Here is a 23,632-nt window from a genome sequence, read left to right on the forward strand (position 1 = left end):
GAGGATATGGGGGCACACGTGGCTGTCCTTCAGGCAAGCTCCCTTCATTTGCCCCTTTATCACTTTGAGTTAGGACTGGTGCTGGCTTTGATGGGTGGACAGAGGGAACAAGCCAGAATGTTCTCCTGACCTGAGGATCTGAGCCCGTAAATCCTTCCAAGCACACGTCTCTTGACCGCCTTTGTACCTGAGGTTGACGCCCCTGATGGACCTGTTTCCTGACCCGCCACGACCAAATGCTGACCCAGTCTGGGCTAAAAATAGCCCTCGACGCATCCTCCCAGGGCTTCACTAGGGCCTCCCTACTCCACGGCAGGGTGACCGGCCAGTTATACCTCAGAGTGCGAGAGGGCCTCTCTTTTCTGGGAGGGCAGGGGCTGGCACCACGGAAATCTGTTAGGGAGCTGGACAGCGTCTGCATGGTTCCGAACGAAAGGGTACTCCAACTCCTCCTCTTGGGCCTTGTGGACAGATTTCCACAGACTCTTGTGACTGGGCTGGGAACCGTGGGTGTGGGTGGTGGGACAGAGGCTTCCTGTGTGAGAGCTACACGAGGAAGCAAAGCCTGGGGGCTGATTTCAGCTGAACAGATGGTTGGATTTTTGGAGCACTTCTGTGGGAGGTGTGGCTGGTGGGTACTTTCATGCTAAGCTTTTTCTGGGTCAAACATCTGCCAGACATTCAAGAAAGAACCAGATATTTCTCTCCTCTGGTCTCAATCCACGCTGGAACTTGGGAGCACCTGGAGGATTCGCAATCCGTGTCCAGTGACCGTCTGAGATTTATTTCTTTGTAATGTGCTGAGGGATGCAAGGCGGTGACTCCTTCGCAAAACGTCTGTCTGTCACAGGGCTGGCCATGGCTCCTCCGTCCTCTGACCCTGCTTACTTCTCAACCCAGTGGGCTCAGTTTTGTGTTGGACCCCTCATGGAGGTTCTCTGTATAGACACACCCACCTCCTTGGTCCCAGGGAGCCATGAGTGTGCCCAGGCCCCTGTCCTGCTTGGAAATGATGGAAGCATGGACTCTGGAGAGAAAAAGGCATGGTTTGAAGCCCAGCTCTGCCACTTACTAGCTTTGGGACCTGGGGCCACTTAAGTTTCTCTAATTTGCTTATGGCAACCCATGCCATGCTGGGCTGTTGGGAAGATTGAGTGAGTGAGTGCCCAGTGGTGAGAGGTGCCACCTCCACCCCTCCCCCTACAAACAAGGTGACTGGTTTTGGTTACGTGCAGCCAGCAGGGCCTTGCAAAGGGACAGTGTGCACGGGCTGTGAGGTGCCATACTTGCGTGAGCACAAAACAGCCCAGCAACTTTTACAAGGCACTCATTGCCACCTCAAAAAGCCGTAATTAAAGTACCCATTTGTAAATGGCCCAGAACAAAGAAAATTACAGACCAGGTAGCCCCTTGAAAACAGACTGAGACAGGAAGCTGACAAAGAGATAGCAGCATTCCAGCCCAACAGGCTGCTTGCTTCCACCTGAGCAACTGGTCGAGATGGGTTCCTGCCCTCATCAGGGGCTACAAAGGCTCTGGCCGAGCCCCAGGCGGGTGGCACCTCTCCAACTTTCCCGTCTCTAGTTCTGCCTTCTGGCCTTGAACTCACAACACGCTGAGGTACTTACAGACAACATAGTGTTGGGTTAAATATGTCAAAGCCACACCATTTGTGTAAATACAACACACACATGCTGAAAGCACTGCTACTTACTGCACAGGAATAAGCACAAATGTGGGATGCTGTCACGTGTTACAGCAGCCGCCTTTGGTGAGGAGAGTCAGAGGAATGACAGGGAATGAAGGAAACAGAGAGGGGGCTTCTGTGGGCTGACGAAGACACCGCCAAGAACTGGACACTGATGGACTCAGCTCTCTGCTTAGGAGGACCAAAGGAAAAAGCAAACAGAAAATACAGAAAGTGGGAAGGACTAGGAGACGAGCTAGAGGGCTTCATCGGGGCCAGCCTGAGGACTGGCTGAGGACCCTTCAGCTGTTTTCTGTTGAGCCTCTGGTGCCTGGGTGGATGTGTCTTGGAAGCAGACTTTTAGGGAGCTAAATAAAGCTGTCAAGGCGTAGGATGGACTGGAGGAGGGAAACCGGGTACATAGATCTGATAGGAGGTTACCATGTGGGGCTGGTGGTTGCGGGCCTCCCAGGAAGGGTCACCATGGGTTGCTGAGCACCCAAAGGGAAGCTGCTGGGAGAGTGAACAATCCAGGCAGGGAAGAACCAAGAAAGGCACACTTTGTGTCGATCAACCCAGGAAGGCTTCCTAGAGGAAGAGGGCTTTCCCCCATGATAACCTTGGGTGCTTTCTGCAGCCAGGCTAGGGTGCCCTCTAGTGGGAGCAGCGTGGCAGTCCTGGTAGTCCAGGAGTGTCTCTGCAGAAGAGTGGTGACTCACACAGCCCCATGGGCTTCTCTGAGCCACAGAGCTTAAGGTTTCGATCTGTGAAATGGGTTGCACATCATGCGGGTGTGATGCAATGGGTTGAGCTCCTGGAAGAAGACAGGAAATGGGTAATTATAAGTGTTTTGGAGCCAAGTTTTTTTCCTGTCTGTCTTCTGAAATTCCTCCTTCTCTGGCAAGACTTCTGAGCTATTGGAGGTGGAGAACTCTGGAAGGCACTGTGTCCCACGACACTCTCCAGGCAGCTAGCTGCCTCTCTGTCTCATGGACCAGGTTGGAAAGCCCTGGAAGTGCCCTTTAAGTGCAGGCCCGAAGCTGAGTCCTCTGTCACCTCAGCCCACTGGTTGTCATCCATGTCTTTGGACACCCCGTGGCATCGGTCCTGTCCTGCAGCAGATGCTTCCTCAGGGGCCAGACTGCTGGAAGTTCAACCCCAAACTTCTATGTGTATGGAAATATTTCTAAAGTCTACTACCGATTCTCCTACTGCAGTAAAGTGCATCAGGGTCACAGGGACCACAGTGTAGCTCAGAGAGAGGGTAAGTGGCTGTCGTCATGCCCCATGGCCAGCTCAAGGCTGAGATGGACCCAGAAGCCCAAGTTCCTTACTGCCAGGTCAGCGCTCTCTCCTTGATGTGTCGCCGCCTCATTTTTACGTCAGCCAGCAGAATAGTGACTGTTGCCTTGGTGCAGCCCTTCAATGAGTGTGACATTTCGCATCCATATGTAATGTGACCTGCCTGATGGCCCAAGTTTGCGCAGTACACCAAAGAGAATGTGATGAGTGGGGTAATTTGTATCTGCACTGAAGGACCCCGTTATCTGTGCTATTTTCTAGTACCCATAGGCTTGAAATGCCTGTGGGCATCTCAAGGAGGAAATAACAGCAAAAGTGACCATTTGTTGAACGTGCAGTGTGCGCCACTCACTGTGCTAAGTGCATTGCATGACTGTCTCATTTAATTTTCCCAACGAGCTCAGACAGGGATGTGGTCAGTGTGTCTTGATGCAGGGCCAGGTGGTGGCTGTATTGCTCAGGGAAGGGCCGTGAACTTGCTCTTTGCCACTCCGTCATCTGTTTTGCTTATTCCTGATGCAAAACTACATCTTGCATGGCAATATGGCTTTAAGTTTGACCTCCAGGGAAGCAGCATTCAGTCAGACATCCTGGTACTGTGTTGGAAAGCTTTTCTCGGAGGCGTTAAGTGCCATCATCCTCCTTATGACTTAATGGGGGATGTGTTGAGTGCTTGTCATTAAACAGGGAGCTGAGGACGCCTAATCTCTGCCTGGCTCCCTTGCTGTCACATCCAGCCTGCCCTGAACAGTGAGCCAGAGTGGCGTGGGGCTTAGGAGGCTGGTCTGGGGTCCAAGGCGGACCCGGCTCCTCTGTGACCTGCTGTTCTACCTTCACCATCCTATTTCATTGAGCCTCAGTGGCCTCTCGAGTGACAATATTACATTTTCTGGCACTGTCACTAGTGGTGGTCCCCAGTTAGTTCCAGGCTCTCCCATTCTGGGCATGTGGCAGGATGAGAGCCCTCCCGACCTCTCTGTCCCTCTTCTCCAGCAACTGGAGCCGTCCCGGGCAGGGGTTACTCCATCAGTCCTCAGGCAACTGTGGTGGATGCTTAGATGAGTCAGGAGTAAAACGCTGTCATTTTCAGCATGAGATTTTGGGGCTGTTTGTTGCCACCAAAAAGCATAACCCATCTTGGCTGACACCTCTCTCTGTGGGGGTGTTGGGAAGGTTAACACGGCTGATACATAGAAAGCACTGAGCACGTTCTGTCCATTGCGAACACTCAATACTGGGTGGTGTTTTCTCTTTTTTTCCATCTTATTGTCCCACGGACACATCCACGTGGAGCTCAGGCCCCCACCCACCAAGGCCGAACCTACACTTCCTCCTGCTTCCCCCGCAGTGAGACTGGCACCACCTTGCAGTCTCTCGTGTAAGCGCCAACCTGAGAATCATCATCTTGACTCCTTTCCTCTCCGCCCACATCCAATAAATTGACAAATCCTTCTCCTTCTCATACTTCATAGTTCTTTCCGTTTCTTCTCCCTTTCCTCCCACATCGTCTTAATTCAGGCCCACGTTACTTTGCATTTCCTTTCATGCAGTAGCTCACTCGCTGGATTTTCTGCCGTTTGATGTTCCCATCATCTGTTCTTCACCCAAGTAGTGCAGATATGATCAGATCGCTATTTAGTTGATCTGATCCTGCATCCAGGCCCCTTTCTCCCACGCATTCCTCGTTCATCACCATCCGTCCCGCTCCACCCACACATGACTATGACTATCAGAGGAAAATTCTCCACTGCTGATGGGACAAAGTCTAAACTCCGGGGAGTGGCACACAGGTCTTCATGTCTCAGCCCTGCCTATGTTTCCGCCCTCACTTCTCGTCCCTGCACAGGTAACACCCCACACTCCAGCCGTGCTCAACTAGCTACACGTCCTTGAATAGGCCGTCCTGGCTCCTACCTGTCTTCCTCTGTGCACACCATCCCCTGGGTTTGGAAGCTCAAGACCGGGTTCAGGGCGCATTTCCTTTTAGCAGAGCCAGGTGTCTCTGCACTTGTTTATTATCACACTGTGCTGTGGGTGTTTGATTTTCCATTGTGACCAGCAGGCTGTGAGCCTCCTGAAGGCAGGGACTGGCTCTTGCCCATCTTGGTGTCTCCAGCAACTAGCACAACGCATGACCCCCAGACACTTGCTAAGTCGCTGTTGAATGGATAGATGAGTAGATGAGGCCAGGGACTCATGATGAGGGAGGGAGGATGGGCATTCAGTGGCCGCCCTGCTTCCCTAAGACACAGAGCACCAGCTTGCGTGGCCGTGATACCGTTCCAGACACATTCAGGTGCTTGGGAAAGGCTTGCTGCCAAAGCCAAATGCCTGGCAAGGCTGCCTGGTGGGTATGAACCGGGCTCACTTGCAGCAGTGTTCTCTGTTGACAGGGTCTCCCATACTCCAGCCCTGGTGGTTTTCTGACGGAAGAATCTGGCCAGGAATCGCCAACTTTTCTTCAGGAGCTGAGCACAGCAGAAGATTCAGGCTGATAGCCTCCCTTCTGGGTTTTCATTTTGGGGGGAAGCCCTCATAATATTGGTGATGGCAGTAAGAAATCCAAGAACCCACTTGGAAAAGCAGAGGCTGTAAGGTGAGAGCTGGAGGTCAAGGCCGTGACAATGAGGCTGTATCTCAACGCTTTGAAGGCCTGGGGTTCAGATAACGTGCATGTCAGGGGGACTCAAAGCCCTTATAGAAATGACAGGGAACCGTCGTCAGAAATCTTGGTACTTGGAGAACAAAAGGGGGTTCTGAGGTTGGAAAGATGGTGATCTCCTGATTGTCACAACTGGGAACAGGCACTTTTGAGAATGACAACATGGCTCACGTGATGTATGAAGGACAATTATGGAGCAGGTTGTTTCGCCAGGGTGGTCAGTGCACATGAGGGAAAGTGCAGTTAGATCCTGGCCATCCCACCTGTATCAGGACTGTGTGCAGACAGAAACATGTAACATAACAGGTAACTAAACAGATTTGACAATTATGGCAAGGAACTGACACCTAGATAATTTATCTGCAGATCAGTGTGGATCCTAACACTTGCTCGCCACTCTCCAGGTCTCCCTGGCCCCCTTCCAGGCCCTACCCCCACCCCATTAATTCACTCTCACCAGAGAGCCTTCCAAGAATGATGCCAACTCTGTATGGTGTTCTTCTGCACAGAAATTTGCACACGGGGGCTGCACCAAAACAAAACAAAACTGTTCTTACACAGTCACACCTTCCTGCCAGGCTTTGCCATGTCTGAGCTGGCAGAGTGACTACACCAAGACTCCTAGAAAAGGAGATTAAAAGAGGTTTTATAGACCCATGTGTGGTGCTGAGAATGGATGAAGTGATATATGTCTATGTCTATGTATGTATGTATGTGTCTATTTATGTATCTGCCATCATTTATGTATCTATGTATTTATGTATCTATGCATCTGTCTGTCCATCCATCCATCCATCCATCTACCCACCTATCAATCATCTATCATCTACTCAGGGTACTTAACATGGGCCCAGTGGAATGGGTTTCCAACAAAAAGGAACCCTCACGGCTTCCTAGGAAATACTGATGGTCATTTGGCCCAACCCGTGCATGTACCATTGAGGACACTGAGGACTAGAGAGGGTAGGTGCCTTGTACCAAGTTGCAGTGTCAGCGAGTCAGGACAGCATTTGGGGACAGCACTTGTCTTAGCATTTTCCTCACTATACAATGGTTTTACTTTGTTGTAGAGACAAATTCAACCCATGAGACAGTGTGGAAGCCTCCCCGACTCCTCTCCTTCTCTCATATCCCAAATCCGATCTGTCAAGAAATCTAGTTGGCCCTTTGTTTTCAATTCCACCCAAAGTTGGATGGCCCCTTCTCACACTGTCCAGGGCTTCCTTCCCGGCTGGCATGAGCTGCTGTCACCTCCCTGGGATTACTGCGAGACCCTTCTGGCCCTTTTCTTTCCTTCCACCGTTGCCTTCCTTACAGTCTATTTTGCAAGCAGGCATCACAACCCTGATCACGTAACTGGTCGGGTCGCGTCTCTCCTCCGCGCAGAGCCCCCTGAATCTCCTCACCGCACTCAGCGGGAGCTTGCATCCTCATATGGCCTGCTGGCCCTCCGTGATCCGCAGTGACCACCTCCCTCCCTGTATGTCCTGAACTCACTCGCACGTGGAATTCTTTTGCTCTCACTACTCACACCACAGGGGCTTCCTGGCTCCTGGTGGGAACACCCCAGGCCTGTTCCTCTGCTCACATGGCTCGTCCTTTTACTTCCTCGAAATCTTTGCTCAATGTCACCTCCTCAGTGCAACCCACTTGGACCACCCTGTTACAGTTGGACCTTACCTTTCTTCTAGCTCTCCCGAGTTTCCTTATCCTGTTCCATTTGTTCTTCCCATAACACTTATCACCACCTAACATATAGCCTTCTCATTTATCAAGTTTATTTGTTGACATCTCGCAGTGGAATGGAAACCCACAAAAGTATATATCTTAGTTTTATTCACTGATGTATCCCCAGTTCATAGAAAGATACCTGGCACATAGTAGGTACTCCATAAATACTTGTTGAATGATGGAAAGAAACAAATAGAGACCCGTGTGAGGCAGGCCCTTTTCAGAGCTTCAGTTTTCAATTCGGTTTCTATTTTGCTTGCCCTACTTTGCACGTCCAGCATGGAGGAGCTCTCTCACCTTCCTGCACACTCAACTTTTCCCTACCAGTGAGAGCTGCTGTAGGAGTTGTGCTTCTGTGGTCAGCCATGAGCACTCCCTATACCTGAGCAGTAGTCTTCTCCTCTTTTCTGCCTGTGTCCAGTCTCCCCATGAGACCCAGTGTCCTCAAGGGAAATCTGCCCACCCCGCTTGATTTCCCCCAGCATCTAGATTCGTGCCTTGCTCTGGTGAACCCTCAGCACTTGCCTGTGAATGAAGGCACCTCCTCCAGGCCAGCTGCTGGGCCTGGCACATGGTGGAGGGTCCACGAATATTTGTGGATTGGATGAAACCTCTCTCCAGATATTGGCCATTCCCTTTGTGTCCAGTCTATTCGATTCAAGCAAGGCTTCCTGACAACCTAATATGTGCTGGTTGTCATGAGGGATATAAAAGTAGATAAGATGTGATGTCTGATTCCAGGGGGAAGTACCAACTGCAATGACTGTACTGCAAGACGGAATGTAGTTCAGAACAATAACAGGGCAAGGCTTGAAGGGGCTCAGTCCACATGCTCACCTAGGAGATGAGCCAGGTATCCTTGCAGCCTTAGACGGGAAACATGGGCTCTGCCTGGAAGGACGGGCCAATGAAACCTTGGTGGGACATGGGACCCTTCAAGTCTCAGGAATGTGCTGGCCCAGGCCTCCACTTGCCTATGTGGGATAATGATCCAAGGTCTACTCCCAGGGATGGAGGGGAATTAGGGCTGAATAGATATGTGCAGGCTTGTGTGGCTGCACGGGCAAGGGACAGGTTTATTGGGATGCAGGGTCTCCTTGATATGCTATTAAAGGTGGCAAGTTTCAGCTTTCCTTCTCATGCTCCCCTGGGGATGATTCCCAGGCTCATAAATGCATTAGTAACTTTCTCCTGCCTTTCATGTGGTGGGAGCCCATCGTCTGCCCTATAAAAGAACACTAACAGTTCTCTGGTGTGAGAAGTGGCGGTGTCCTTCAGTCTCCTGCACTTTCCCTGGCACTGCCCTGCAGAGCAGAGGCATGGCAAGCGCTTCCCACCGCATCAGCTCTGGCTATGGGGTCAGAAATTTCAGCTCCTGCTCCGCTGTCATGCCCAAGCCAGGGGCTTGCAGCTCTGCCAGTGTCGTGGCCTACCGCGGCAGCCGTCCTGGGGGGCCGGGCTCCAGGCGCCTCGGGGGCTTTGGCAGCCGAAGCCTGTGTACAGTGGGGTCCCCACGGATCGCGGTAAGTTGTGCACGGCCGCTACGCAGTGGGGGCAGCTTTGGCTACCGGGCAGGGGGCCTTTGTGGGCCCAGCCCGCCCTGCATCACCACCGTGACAGTCAACGAGCGCCTCCTCACGCCCCTCAACCTGGAGATCGACCCCAACGCGCAGTGCGTGAAGCATGAGGAGAAGGAGCAGATCAAGTGTCTTAACAACAAGTTTGCTGCCTTCATCGACAAGGTGGGTCTGTCGATTGTCCCCTGGACTGTGGCTTAGGAATGGACAAGGGACTCAGAACCCAGGGAAGGGCTGGGTTCAGATTCTTGGGGTCCCAGCCCTGCTACTGATTAGCATGCGGCCTCGAGAATGTGACTGAAGCAGGATCTTGGTTTTCAAACGTTGCTGTGAGAGTCAAATGCAAAAGGGATGTGAAACCACCATCCAGAACAGGAAAGTTTATTGCTGCTGCATTTCCCTGCCCAGCAAGAACTGAATATGTGTCTGAGGCCTCATCCTCTGGATCTCAGCCATCACACAGCTCGTGGGATGAATGGGGTGGACATCTCGGCTTAGGCTGGTTTCTGAACCCCCACCCCACCCCGGAGGAGAGGCTGCCATCCCCAGCACGGAGAGGGGAGCCAGGAGAAATCGGGGCCAGAAGCTCCTTTCCTGCTCCTTCCTGGTGGGGACATCATAGGAAGGCTGTGAATTCCCAGGACTTCTGCCCCGGGTGCCCTCTTCCACCCAACATTTATATAAATGAAAGGAAGTGAGCTGAGAAACTTAAGGGAGGTCCATAGAGGGGCTGTTGAATCACACTTTTCTGATGTTGCAGTTTCTGAGCCCTCCTTCTGGTTAGATATACAGCTCTGGTTTCCTTTAACCCAGTGATACCCGTTCTGACAGCCCGCAATCTGATCTTTGGGGGAGAACAGCCACTGGGGTCCAAGGGAGGAAAGGCTCACCTTCCAGGGCCGAGTGGTGTACACATCTACACCCAGAAGGTGCACACTGGGTGATGTGGGTGGGGAGCTTTGTTCTCACACAAACACCTCCATCAGAAATAGGCATATCTGCAAGTGAAGGGGCTCTATACCCATTCTTAACATGCTGTCCGAACCACTGTTTCTTTCCATTAGCACAAAGAAGCTGGTCTTAGGATCATGCAGGTTATTCACTGCACAGGAACACCCATCAGGAGGGGTGGGGGGTAGGTTGAAAGCCAGCCCATGTTCTGCTAGCTGTGCTGTGTGCCCTGGCAGGGGGCTGCATCTGCCTGGAGGGAGAGCCTTTTCCTCATTTGCGGAACAACATGGTGAGGACCCTAAGCATGCAGACTCAAAGGAGTCTTTTGGGCATCACCCAGGTAAACTGCTCTCTCTGTAGGAACGATCAGTCCCTCCCTGGGGTTGCTGACAGCCACTTACTGTACCTCCTTCCAGCATTCTTCCTTCAGGGTAAGCTCCAGGTGTGTAACGTGCATCAGTGTGGTGGGTTCCAGCCTGCACAGCAAGCAGGCCAGAGAGCTGCCCCCATGACTTGTGCCTGTATGTGGAGACCCAAGGCAGATGCCTTTTGGATAACCAGGGTATTGGTTCCTTTTCCCACAAGCGCAGGTTGAGGAGGGTTGCTTTATACCAGGCTTGTCCTCCCAGAAGGTTAGGGCTTGAGGAGGTCACAAAGTTTAGGACTGCTAATGGCATGGCACTCGATGAATGAAGCCAAACTGAGAGGCATGCTGCCACTCCCCTCCAGAGCGTCTGCTTTGTCAAGGTCAGGGGGATTCAGATTCTTGCCTGAACTCACTCAATTATTAAATATTGGCAATTAATCAGATTTTTGTAAAACAGAGTGTAGGCCAAAGAAAACATGCCTGTGGGCCAGAGAAGGCCTTGGGGCTGCTAGTGTAAGTTGTCGATATGTTCCCACTGCCTCAGTTTACAGCGAGGCTCAGAGAAAACGGTGGCCTGGTTGGTGGCAGAGTTAGGCAGTGAGAGATCTCCTAACTACTGGTCCAGAGTTCTCCATCCTGAGCTCTTGAACCCCAGAGTCAGACTGAAGGAGAATCATAGAGGGTGCATTTTAAAATCACCACTATAAATATGCCCACAGACATAGCAACTTAAAGCAACACAACTTTATTATCTCACGAGGCTGAAATCAAGCTGACGGCAGGGCTGCCTTTCTTTCTGGAGGCCCTGGGGGAGACCTGTTTTTGCGGACAGTCAGGTGTTTGGCAGAATTGAGTCCCATGTGATTGTAGGACTGAGGTCCCTGTCTCCTGGCTCTTAGCTGCTGGAGGCTGCCTGCCTTCCTTGATTCATGGCCCCTTCTCCTTCCATTTTCCAAGCTGGCGATAGTGGTCGAGTGCTTCTTGCTTCTCATGTGTAGTTCTTCCTCTGCCTCCTTCTTCTCAGCATCTCTCATTCTTCTGCCTTCTTTGTGTGCTTTGGAAGGCTCACATGACGACTTTGGGACCCATCTGGATAATTTATGGTAATCTCCTGACCTTCAGGTCCGTAACCTTAATTCCATCTGCAAGGTCCCTTTTGCCACATAATGTAACAAATTCACAGGTTCCGGGGATTAGGGTGTGATCTTCTTTAAGGGGACATTTTTGGTCTACCACACATGGTCCGTGGTGTTTTCATAGGATTACATGTTTCATTTTGTGCAGAACAAACAAATCACAAATAAATTGTGTACTCTTTCTGGGAGATGGGAATGGAATGAGGGGTCGTTACTGGGGCAACAATTGTGAACTGTGCTTTCAGACTTTGTAAATGATTTGGCCTTTGGGGGAAGGTCACAGGCTCCTGCAGGTCAGGGGCCATCCCCAAGGGCAGAGAGAGTTCTGGGGGACCTGGCACCTTCCCAGACTAACCCCTGAGTCTTTTTCCCCCACCCTGGGCGGCAGGTGCGCTTCCTGGAGCAGCAGAACAAGCTGCTGGAGACTAAGTGGCAGTTCTACCAGAACCGCAAGTGCTGCGAGAGCAACCTGGAGCCGCTGTTCAGTGGCTACTTCGAGACGCTGAGGCGGGAGGCCGAGTGTGTGGAGGCGGACAGCGGGAGGCTGGCCTCAGAGCTCAACCACGTGCAGGAGGTGCTGGAGGGCTACAAGAAGAAGTGAGCATGACAGGACTGGGGATGGTTATGGGAGTGGGGTAGGTCTTGGCTCAGTCCGTACAACTATCCTGGAGGCAGACATGGCTAAAGGTCAGGGTCATTCCAGGCTACCAATCAGATGAATTGCTTTATCAGTCTGCTCCATCTTGTTTTGGTTCCCAGCTCTTTCAGGCCCATCCTGAGGACTGGGGAAAGATTTGGAGAGAAAGAGAGCTCCTAGACTTAGAGGGGTGGGACACACACCCAGGGCACAGACTGAACTGACCGAGAGATGGAGAGAGAATAAATGAAACAGGAGAACCAAGATCAATAGGGCCGAAGAGCAGAACTTGAGAGCAGTTGGTGTCAGGATGGGTGGGAAGGAAAGTTCCCGGAAGAGAATTCTTGAAAATGATCAGGCTGATACCATTTAAGGTATCTTATGACACCTTTATTTACGCTGAAGATAAATCATGAGGCTCTTGTTCTGCAAGGCTCTACAATTCAAAGGTCCATGTAAATCTTTTATTTTCACCGGACTTGTTTAGTTTGGCCATTACCTAGTTTTACTCACTGGATCACTGTTCACTTGTCCCGCTTTATCTGGTAGATACACACAGAATGAAGGGTGATTTTGACATTATCAGTCCCCGTAATTCTAATTGGAAGTAATTAGAATTCTGGTCTTGGAAGATCAGGTTTTACCATCCAGATGGACCCAGCAATGGGTTTTTACTTTCCTTGGGGGGATGAAAATGCAGACACAATTCTGTTTGCAGGTATCAAAGTCTGTCTCCCACTCTGGGGGTGTGAGGGCTGGTAATTACAGAGCTCAGACTTTATAGCAGCCCAAATTACACTGTAATTACAATGTTGTGAAAACGGTGCTCTGTGAACTCTGGTCTCTCTTGTTGGCTGGGGCAGGGCTCAGATCTCATGGCCAAGAGCAAGAGAGCAACCAGGCTGGGGAGGGCTGTGGAAGTGCCCCCTAGCAGTCCAGGCAAAGTGAGTGGCTTCCAGGATTTCAAGTCCTTGGATGTTGGGGCTGGGGGCACAGAACGTCATGGGAAGGGCTTCCAGGAGGTTTACGTTTCGTACAATTTTAGGGTTGACGGGCCTCTGGAGCATCTGTCTTCTATTCATCCCACAAACTTACTGAGTGCCTTACTGCACACCGGGCATGTTAACTCAGGATGCAGAGAAAGTAAATGGCTTGCCTGAGGGTTTGCAGTGACTTCACTTCCAAGCTTGGACAAGAAATCAGGGACTTGGACTGTATGTCCACTGCCCTTTGGTGGGTTCTTTGTGGCTGAGAAGTAGAAGTCCACAGAAGCCAAGCCTCTTCTCCCAAGGCATACGGAAAGTCAAGGGCAGAACCAGGGAGTCTTGAAAATCTAGGACTCACTGGCCAGCCCTTGGCTTTCAGCCCGAGGGGCCCTTCCACCTGTGTTCTCTCTCCTCAGGTATGAAGAAGAGCTCATCCTCAGGGCCACAGCGGAGAATGAGTTTGTGGTCCTGAAGAAGGTGAGTGACTCTTCCCACATGGCGAACGATTAACTCTTGGATGCTGGACGCTCTGAGACTGGGCATCTGGCCAAGGTCACATCAGTCTAGTTGTGGTGGCAGGGCACACCAGTCCCCTGGCAAATGGAGGTTGGTCTGGCTTTGGAAGCCATCGTGGCCCGCGTACAGGAACCGAGACTGCTGAGGGAGGCTTCTTATCAAGAGAACCTCATCCTACTACTGTTTGGTTACTTGGCAACTTCCTGATTAGCTGAAATCTGTTTCCCTCTCATGTGGACTTTGCCTCCCACGTGGGGATGTGTTGGTGCTCAGCTGGCTGGTGACTCTGTTAGCTGTGGCCCTCCTTCAGTGCACTTGCAGATGGGGCAAAAACTACTAATGAGTTCCCTTTGGTTTCAAATTGGTAAGTTGAAGTGTCTACTAATGCTTTTTCACAAATAATGTGCTTACCAGCCAGCTTATTTGTGAGCAATCACGAAATGGAGAGAGGCCAGGTAAAAAATCTGCCACTAGAGGTACGACCTGGGTCTCAGGCAGGAGAGTCAGCTACCTGGGTGTTGGGTGTTACCTGACCTGGGTGCCAAGGACGACATGAGGAGGAGGTGCACGCGTGGCGCTGTGGCCACCTCATGGTCATGCTCCGTGGGCCAGTTTGGCTTAGCAGCAGCCTGATGTTCGGGGCTGTGATATTAGGCTATCCGATTTAGCAAAATCCTCAATTCGGGAGGAACTGGAAAACAGCTTGTAGGGAGCAGACTTCTCTCTACTTCCTACCCCAGGTGGTCCCACTGATGCTTATGTGACGGGAAGTAATATCAGGGGCAGATAAAAAGGCCCTGCTCCTCCTAGAGGGGCCCTGAAGGTAAGGGACGAGAAGTCCAGGTTAGATTTGTAATTGCAGGCCAGATGGTTGAGGGACAAAGGGGCTAGGCCAGGAGGCAGACGGCCAAGGGGCACTGAATGACCCCGTGCCCCACCCTCTCCTGTTTTCTCCACCAGGATGTAGATGGCGCCTACCTGCGCAAGGCTGACCTGGAGGCCAGCGTGGAGGCACTGAAGGAGGAGATGCACTTCTTGCAGGCCCTTTATGAAGAGGTGAGTCTCCCCATCTCCAGAAGGGCAAGTGCGGGAGGAGATGGAGGAAGGTTTTCCTGGGATGTGGACTGTCCTGGTTCCTTGGTTCTAGGGAGAATTGTCCATTCCTTACTTATCTAGGATCTCAACAGCCTTTCCTTTTGTGACTAGGGAGATTTTCTCTTGTTCAGGCCTCCTTTCAAAATGGAAATGAATGACGTCCTTCCTTTAAAATGATTTGAAAGACTATATAATTCATTGCCTGTCCGTACAGCACAACATGAAGTGGAGGTTTGACAATAATAGATATAGGCATATAGCTACAATGACAATTATCGTGTAAAAACCCGATTAGAAAAGCCAGGACTCTAAATCTGGCCATTGTCTGGTTGGGTGGATTATACAGACAGCTTCAGCAGATCTGGCGAGTTTAGGCTCTAGGCACAGTAATCCAGTTTGTCCCAAACCATAGAAATCTGCATTTGTTGATCCTGATTCGGCATTAATGAAATTCCACCTTACTCTTTGCGTTGAGGCCGTGGTCCAAATTCCAGCCCTTTCCTCTTAAAGCTACACGTAAAATTTTCCTGAATTGCCAGTCGTTTTCTAATTTATTTCTTAAAGTTTCAGAGTTGGAATTGTTTTTTGGATTACTTGGAGAGATAAGAGTTGGAGGGGATTTGGAGCTGAGGGCACTGGCTGTTATCTTTTACAGGAAATCTATGTCCTTCAGTCACAAATCTCTGACACCTCGGTGGTGGTTAAGATGGACAACAACCGGGAGCTCAACATGGACTCGATTGTGGCCGAGATCAAGGCTCAGTATGACGACGTGGCCAACCGCAGCCGCACCGAGGCCGAGTCCTGGTACCAAACCAAGGTGAATTGCAGGGCTGGGCTGCCCCACTGAACAGGGAGGATAGTCATGAACTTGGAGCTTCCCTGGGAAATGCACCTAGGCACTCAGAGGGCTGCCTCAGTGCAGTGTAGGAGAAGCAAGTGGGGCAATTGCAGAAGGACAGTAGTAGGCTGGCTAAGCTGGTGTGGGGTGGGGATCGGGGGGTCAGTGACATCCCAGCACACCCTGCAGCCATATTGTGATCATTGGCTGTTTGTCTGCCAACCCACAGTGCGAGGAGATGAAGGCCACAGTGACCCAGCAGGGCGAGAACCTCCGCAGAACCAAGGATGAGCTCAATGACCTGACTCGCATGATCCAGAGGCTGACTGCCGAGGTGGAGAACGCCAAGCAGCAGGTTGGGGAACACTGAGACCCCACTTGGCACTCCTGCTACTTCTGATGTGTTCTCTGCTTTCTTTCTACCTTTAGGGCCAGCTGCCATCTTTGAAGGGGCTTATCTTTTAACGACCTGAATCTGAAGGACCAGCAGTGCACAAAACATTTTAGGGAGAGGATTGGTCTATCTATTTAATAGATGTCCTTATAGTCCCTCTTTCATACATATAGTTACATATATACACATATATACTTTAAAATATATTTATATAAACTTTTTAGTATTTTAAATTTACATAATGATATTATACCATAAATTTCGTTCTGATTCTTTCCTTTGCCAGTTGGCATTATGTCTTTAAAATCCATGCATGTTGCTCTAAAAGATCTGCTTCATTATTTCTGTTGTATGAAATTCTATAATATTCATAAATCATAATTTCCTTTCCATTCCCCTGTTGATGGATATTTAGTTTGCCTCCAAGTCTTTGCGACTACAACCAGTTGTATCATGGACATTTTTATACACGTCTCTATGTGCATCTACGTGAGAGATGTTTTGAAGGTATAAAGCAAGAAATAGAATTGTTGAGTTATAAGAAACTCATTTATATACTTTCCATAAATCCCCACGGAGTGCTATGCCAGTGTATTCCCGCTGTCCGTACATGAGGGCTTCTGTTACAGCATGTGCTATTTCAGACTTTCGAATTCTTGTGGCTCTAATAGGTGGAAACCATCGTCTAATTGTTATTTACATTTTCATTTCTCTAGTTAACTATTTACACTGAATGTCTCTCCACACACTTACTACTCATTTGTATTTCCTCTTCTAAGAATCTCCTGTTCCTATCATTTGCCATTTTTCTATTGTGATTCCTGTCTTCTTCGTGGTGATTTGCAGCATTTCCGTGTCCACTGTATCTAGACTGTAACCTTTGCAAATTATACTTGTACATGCTGCAATTAATCTTCTCTCAATCTGTCACTTGTCTGTTTGCTTTGCTCTGGCGTCCATTATGGAACAGAAATATTTAGGCTGGATGTGCCAAATCCACCAATTCCTATCTTAATGGTTTATACTTACGAAAATTTGAGGTCATAAAGATATCCTCCTAACATTTTATCCTCTACTAATTGTATAGTTTTAGCTCTCACATTTAGCTCTTTAATCCATCTGAACTTAATTTTTTTATATATAGGGAATAGGGTTTCAATTAAAAAATTCTACGTCTATGTAGTAAGAAAATGTATTATGTGATCCATTCTTTACCCACGGGCCTGTGACACTCCCTCTACCATAACGCTGAGTTCTCACATGTACCTGGTTTAATTCCTGTCCTCTCTCTTCTACTAGCTGTTCTCACCCACTGTGTAAGATGTAATTCGTTACTATTAATAGCTGAGGTAATGAAATATGGGAACGGTTTACTTTCCAGAAGTGAAATCAGAGAAGATTAGAAGTTATTCTCACTTGCATTCTGATATGCTTTTTAAAAATATTTATTTTATTTGATAAGAACACTTAACACGAGACCTACCCACTGAACAAATTTGTAAGTATTTGTAAGTATAACAAATGTGTTGGCTCTCGGCAGTGTTGAGCAGCGGTGCATCTCCGGAGCTTGTTCATCCTGCGGAACTAAAACTTCATGCCCATTGATTAGTGACCTCCCATTTCCACTCCCCCAGCCCCTGGCAACCATCATTCCGCTCTGATTCTATGAATTTGACATTTTCTATACCTCATATAAGTGGAATCATGTAGTGTTTACCTTTCTGTGTCTGGCTTATTTACTCAGCATAATGTCCTCAAGGTTCATGCATGTCGTCACATATTGCAGAATTTCCTTCTTTTTAATGCTGAATAGTATGCCATCGTATGTCTATACCACATTTTCTTTATCCATTCATCTGTCCAGAGACATGTAGGTTGTGTCCACGTCTTGGCTATTGTGAATAATGCTCGTATGAACATGAGAGTGCTAACGTCTCTTAGAGATCCTGATTTTAATTCTTTTGGGTAAATACCCAGAAGTGGGATTGCTGGGTCATATGGTAGTTTTATTTTAAATTTTTTGAGAAACCTCCATATTATCTTCCATAGTGGCTGCACCACTTTGCGTTCCCACCGACAGTGTACAAGGGGTTCTAATTTCTCCACATCCTCACTAACACTTGTTGTCTTGGTTTTTTGATAATAGCCATCCTGACAGGTGTGCGATGATACCCCTTGGTGGTTTTGATTTGCATTTCCATGATGATCAGTGGTCCTGAACATTTTTTAATATACCTGTGGACCGTTTATGTCTTCTTTGGAGAAATGTCTGTTCAAGTCCTTAGCCCATTTTTAAAACTGGAGTTATTAGTAAATTTTGCTACCGAGTTTTGGAGTTCCTTATGTTTTCTTAGGTGGGGGCAAGGGAAGAGCTGTAGTTAGCATGCTGGCTATTGCAAATGGGAACTTTTTAGCATGCTGAGCTCAGTGGGCCAAACATAAGACCCCGTACAGTAGCCTCTGAAAACCTGGGCTTGGCACTAATTGGGTAGCTTAGGTCAAGTCACAGCCGCTTTGAGTCTCAGTTTCTCATCTGCCTCATGGGAATAACAAGGCCTATTCTGAACAATTGACAGAGTAACTTGAAGATCAAATAAGAAAACTGTGAAAGTGCCTTGTAAACTAACAACAGTGAACACATATAAGGTAGTATCACTAAATATTATCAACCTTATTCCAGGGCTTAATTTTCTCCCTGTAATGGCTCACCATGGACTTGAGTTTTACCATAAAGCATACAACAATGAAGGAAGAAATCTCCAAACGGCTATTATTTCCCTGCGTAGTTAATTTAAAAGCTGACCATTTTGAATGGAGGCAAAAGCGGATGACCAAGGCTGTGGGAGACACCAGGGCTCCCACAGACTGCGCCTTTCTCAAACTCCTTCCCTTCTCTCCTTCCCCCAGCGCTGCAAACTGGAGGTTGCTCTGGCCGAGGCGGAGCAGCAGGGCGAGGCTGCCCTCAGCGATGCCCGCTGCAAGCTGGCCGAGCTGGAGGCCGCCCTGCAGAAGGCCAAGCAGGACATGGCCTGCCTGCTCAAGGAGTACCAGGAGGTGATGAACTCCAAGCTGGGCCTGGACATCGAGATCGCCACTTATCGCAAACTGCTGGAGGGCGAGGAGAGCCGGTGAGGAGGGGGTTGGGGTCACTTCACATCCCCACTCAGGCTGTAGCCTCACTGGACTAGAACCCCCCAGGCAGAGAGATTCAAATTGAGGAAGACTCGAGATCCTGGGGTCCAGCCATTTCCCCATTTTCAGAAAGAGAAACTGAGGCCCAGAGAGGGGAAGGGGAGGGTCCGAGACCACAGCTAGTTAGTGGCTAAGCTAAAATTACACCCGTCTCCTGGCTAGCACGTCATGATCTTTCCCCCTCCTACGCTGCCCCTCCAGCTGTACCAAAAGCTCACTCCAAGGCCATGATTTTACCCTGTTGGCTGAGAGCTGTTTCTGGAATCACATTTCAGTGGGTTGTGAAAGCTGCAGTCATTCAGAAGATTTGTTAAAGGCCATTTGATTTGGGAGGCACAGACAGGAATCCAATCAACCTAGACAGTCTGGTATTCAGGACCAGGAAATAGAAATGAGTAGCACAGGGTCCTTGCTTAGCCGGGGAAGAAAGGGGCAGACAGAAATCCATTCTCCAGATGAATGGGTTAGTAGCCCAGGGAGGCTTTTCAGAAAAGGAGGTAGAAGAGCTCAGGGGACGGGAAAAGTTAAGGACGCCTCAGGCTGTGTTGAGAGTTTGAGCCAAGAACTGAGGGTAGGTGAAGTCAGCATGGGAAGGAACAATGTGGCTTTATACGTGGGATGGTGCATGGGCCTCTAGCCTTAAAGTGGCCACATTATTATTGCCTCCTAGCTGAGGCCCGTCAGGGGAAAGCAGGCTACCCGGGGGAGTAGAGTTTAGACGTGAAGATCACGGGCTGTAAGCCAGACCACCTGCGTTTAAATCCCAGCTCTACGACTTACTAGCTTCAAACCTCTATGCTTCAGTGTCCCCGTTTGTAAAACAGGTAATCAGAAAACCCACTGTTTAAGGCTGTTGCAAGGATCAAACGGGTTAACGGAACTTAGTAAGCAGGAGTAGGAGCAGGTTATTATCAGAATAAGAATATCTCTCTCCAGGGTCTCCAGGCAGGGCTGCACCCATGCAGAGGCAGAAACTCCTTATTCACACGGTTGTTGTTAGAAAAATGAAATGAGTGGCACCCAGGGCAGCTGGCCATGCTGCTGGATTCCCACCATACTTGACCGAAGCAGGTAAACTTTTTTGTCTATTTCCTCCGGCTGTTGGCTGAAACCACCAGAGCTCTCTCCTGCTTTGCACCGTTAAGCGTTCAACCTACTCCCCAGCATTCATACCATTTTTTTAAAATTGGAGAATGTTGGGCAATGGTGTGTTTTTCCAGGGCCCATCAGCTCCAAGTCAAGTCATTGTCCTTCAATCTAGTTGTGGAGGGTGCAGCTCAGCTCCAAGTCCAATCACTGTTTTCATTCTTAGTTGCAGGGGGCGCAGCCCACCATCCCATGCGGGAATTGAACCAGCAACCTTGTTGTTAAGAGCTTGTGCTCTAACCAAGTGAGCCATCTGGCCGCCCCTGTGGCCACTGACCTTTTAATAGACCTTCCCCTCTTGGCATTTAACATGTTTACTTGGATTACACAAGTAATGCTTATTTTAGAAAATATAGGAAATAAGAATATAAAAGCAGCCATAATCACTCAACTTGGAGGTAGCTGGTGCCGGCATTGAGGCTCAACAGGCACCACCATGGGCATTAGCTAGAATTGTCTGAAAGGGCACAGTGCCAAGGCTGTGGCAAAGTCAGACTCACATGGCAGGAAAGTGAGCTGGCATCAATATCCTAATTGAAAAGCTTTGGAGTATTGCAGGGCTCTGAGTTGGGCAGAAGGAATCAGACTAGAGCTTTCCTAGGAGGGAAAGGTTGGTAGCTGGGCTTAGAAAAAAGGGGGAGACATAGAAACAGAAAGTGCCGGTCGCTGTGAGGGACGAAGGAGCATTTATGAAGAGCCCACTGTGGAGGTAGAAATGTCTCATCATGAATGAGACACTTACAATGTGAATAGCAAACTATTAATTGGATTTATTGTGTGCCAGCTTCTGTCTGTAGACACTTTACAGATAGAGCTTACAACGACCTTAGGAGGTGGATATTATCATCCCCATTTCATGACTGGGGAAATTGAGGCACAGAAAGGTTAGGTGACTTCTCAAGGTCACCTAGCTAGAAGGGGCTCAGCCGGATTTGAGCCCAGGTGACCTGGAACCAGAATCCAGGCTCTTAACTACCACACCTTTCAGGCTTCCTCTGCATTCATCAAGTCGGGTTGATATCTGGGACAGCATTTAAAATTGTAGGATAAAAAGGGATCAATTTGGATGATAGGCAAGCTTTTTCCTACCCAGAGGTGTCCAGTTAGGCAGTAACCGATCCCATCACCTGTTCTTTGGCTTGGCTGGAATTTCCCACCACGGGGCAAGGAGGCCGACCCCCACTGCACCCCCATCTCTACCTTTCAAGTCCATCAAGCATCCATGGCCGAGAAGCAAATGAGGCATAAGATGGTGTTTTGGATCCTGCAACCTAACGTTCCTCTGTTCTTTTGGGAACCCAGGGAGCAGTGCCAACACTGGCGCTGTCTGTAGTAGCTGGGCAGCACGCCCTCAGCCCTGCATCGTCTCTCCCGTCCTTTAGGACGAAGAACAGACCTGCTGCAAGGGCAGGGGAGCTTGATTCTAATGCTCCCTCTCTCCTGTCCCCTGCAGGCTGTGTGAAGGCGTGGGCTCAGTCAACATCTGTAAGTTGGGAGTGTAAGGGGGTAGGGTCCTTTGGGTGTCAATAGTCTTAATAATGGGTTGCATCTAACTGGTGGCTGAACTTCTCTGCCCATGGGGTACTGGGTGAGGGAGGTAGTAACTGAGGTCTCTGAGATCTGGACAAACGGATGGTCAAAATATTTGGTCCCTACATGGAGCCATCTGGAACATCCATGAATCCTAAGCTAATGAATGTGACAAGTTCTGCATCTCCCTTGTCCCCTTATTGGCTCCGTGGAAATAACCTAAGCCTTTCAATAACACACAGAATAGTCCTCGAGTGGTACAATGTTTTAATAAGAAGGAACACTAGACATCTATTCTGATCATTTGAGGCCACTGCAGGCAACCCTTAACATTTTTATCTTTAATAGTCTAATAGGTACACAGCCCCTAGGCTAAGTGTCTGTCTGTTCCTGTCATCTTTCCAGCAACCATATTTCTAGAGGATTCCTCCCTCAGTGTCTGCTCATAGAGTGTATATACGCGTTTCAACATTAGTCTGGTTCAGGTAGAGTTAGGTGTCCGCTTTGCTACCCACATTCCTTCAGAAAGCAGATGACAATGGGTTTAGATTTGCCTGTAGTTCAGAAGATTCATGCTGCGGGTCCCTTGGAGTGTGAAGAGAGTGAATTATTAGTTTTAAAACATTCTGGGTCACAGCATGTCTAAGATGGAAGAGAATTCTGACCTGGTGTCTCCATCTACAGGTGTGAGTCGTTCCCAGGGCGGCGTGGTCTGCGGGGACCTCAGTTCCACCATCCCTGGTGGCCTGGGGGGTGTGGTCATCAGCAGTGGAGGCCTCGGCTCCCCCTCTGTAGCGGGGGCCTGCTCCAGTGCGAGATCTGTGCGGTTTGCCTAGCAGGCGGTGGGACTCTGGAGGGATGAGGTCTGGTGAGGTCAGGGTGGCGAGCAGGAGGGGAAAATCTCCCTCAGGCCCAAACGTTAGGTTAGTAATCTCCCCTTCCTGAGATCCCAGACTAACTCTCCACCTTCCTTCTTACTGGAGTTGTGATTTACACTTTGAGCGCAAGCCCTGGGTTTGGCATTACTGCCACTTCCATTGATTCTTCCCTCCCTGTGGTCCAGGAAAGGGATGCAAAAGCTTTTGATATAAACTGCTTAGTCACTTTCTTCCCCAACTAACTTCAGGCTGGCAAACATTTACTAAGTAGTGACCGACCCTGTGCCAGCCATTCTGGGAAGGGAGCCAGGTAGAGAGATGGCAGTGCATCTCTGTGCTTTGCCCTCGATGAGGGGCTTCTCAGCACCGAGGGGGCAATGGGGGACATGGAGCTGGGACTCCAGGAGGCCCCTCACTTGCTATGAGACATTGTATGTTCCTCGAGCATCCCCCAACTGTTCATATGTCGGGATGGAGAGACTGACTAAGGCTAACTGGCTGAGATTTTTATTGGTGGTTTAGAATCTGGTTGCATTGGGGTGATTCCTGGTATGGCTCCTTCGATCTTTTGGTGTGTATCATTAAATGGCAGTGACTAAAGTTTTTCTCCTAGTAACCAAGTTATTGTCTGTCTCCTTCATTGTTTTCCAGCCACTTCTGCCCACTCCCTGATTGTTTCAGTGCTTCTCCAAGTGTGGTCCCCAGAACACAACCTACATCAGGGCGGGGGGCCACCCAGGGAAGAGCCCAGGAATCTGAATTAAACAAGCTCCCAGGTGATTCTTATAGGAACTAAATTTGAGAACCACTGGTTTATGTGGACAGAGGGCAAAGGAGAGTCAGATAATTCTGACCGTGGAGGTGACTTTCCCTCTGACAGGATCAGATCATGTGTTGGCATTTCTCTTCTGAATGCCGTAAGGTCAGAGCCAGTCTGCCACCCAGGCTAGGCGTGGTGGGGACCAACGTAGAAAAGGGGAAGAAAAGAGCTTTTATTCACAAGC

At 49.4% G+C, this 23,632-nt stretch overlaps 1 protein-coding gene across 1 annotated transcript; it reads left to right on the forward strand.

The window, feature by feature from the left end:
- Window positions 1-8,701: 8,701 nt before the first annotated feature.
- LOC117029226 (keratin, type II cuticular Hb5-like) lies at window positions 8,702-23,632 on the forward strand. Its single transcript, XM_033118332.1, has 9 exons — window positions 8,702-9,124; window positions 11,802-12,010; window positions 13,453-13,513; window positions 14,513-14,608; window positions 15,303-15,467; window positions 15,718-15,843; window positions 18,790-19,010; window positions 21,674-21,705; window positions 22,435-23,632. Exons 1-9 carry the CDS (start codon window positions 8,702-8,704, stop codon window positions 22,584-22,586), a joined length of 1,485 nt encoding a protein of 494 aa, XP_032974223.1. The 3' UTR covers window positions 22,587-23,632.

Source organism: Rhinolophus ferrumequinum, chromosome 10, assembly GCF_004115265.2.
Source record: "Rhinolophus ferrumequinum isolate MPI-CBG mRhiFer1 chromosome 10, mRhiFer1_v1.p, whole genome shotgun sequence".
NCBI classification, from domain to species: domain Eukaryota; kingdom Metazoa; phylum Chordata; class Mammalia; order Chiroptera; family Rhinolophidae; genus Rhinolophus; species Rhinolophus ferrumequinum.

Coding starts and splice junctions, on each gene's coding strand:
- LOC117029226 (XM_033118332.1), top strand. CDS start 8,702: ATGGCAAGCGCTTCCCACCGCATCAGCTCTGGCTATGGGGTCAGAAAT. Junction 14,609..15,302: donor TGCAGGCCCTTTATGAAGAG/GTGAGTCTCCCC, acceptor TATCTTTTACAG/GAAATCTATGTCCTTCAGTC. Junction 19,011..21,673: donor CTGGAGGGCGAGGAGAGCCG/GTGAGGAGGGGG, acceptor TGTCCCCTGCAG/GCTGTGTGAAGGCGTGGGCT.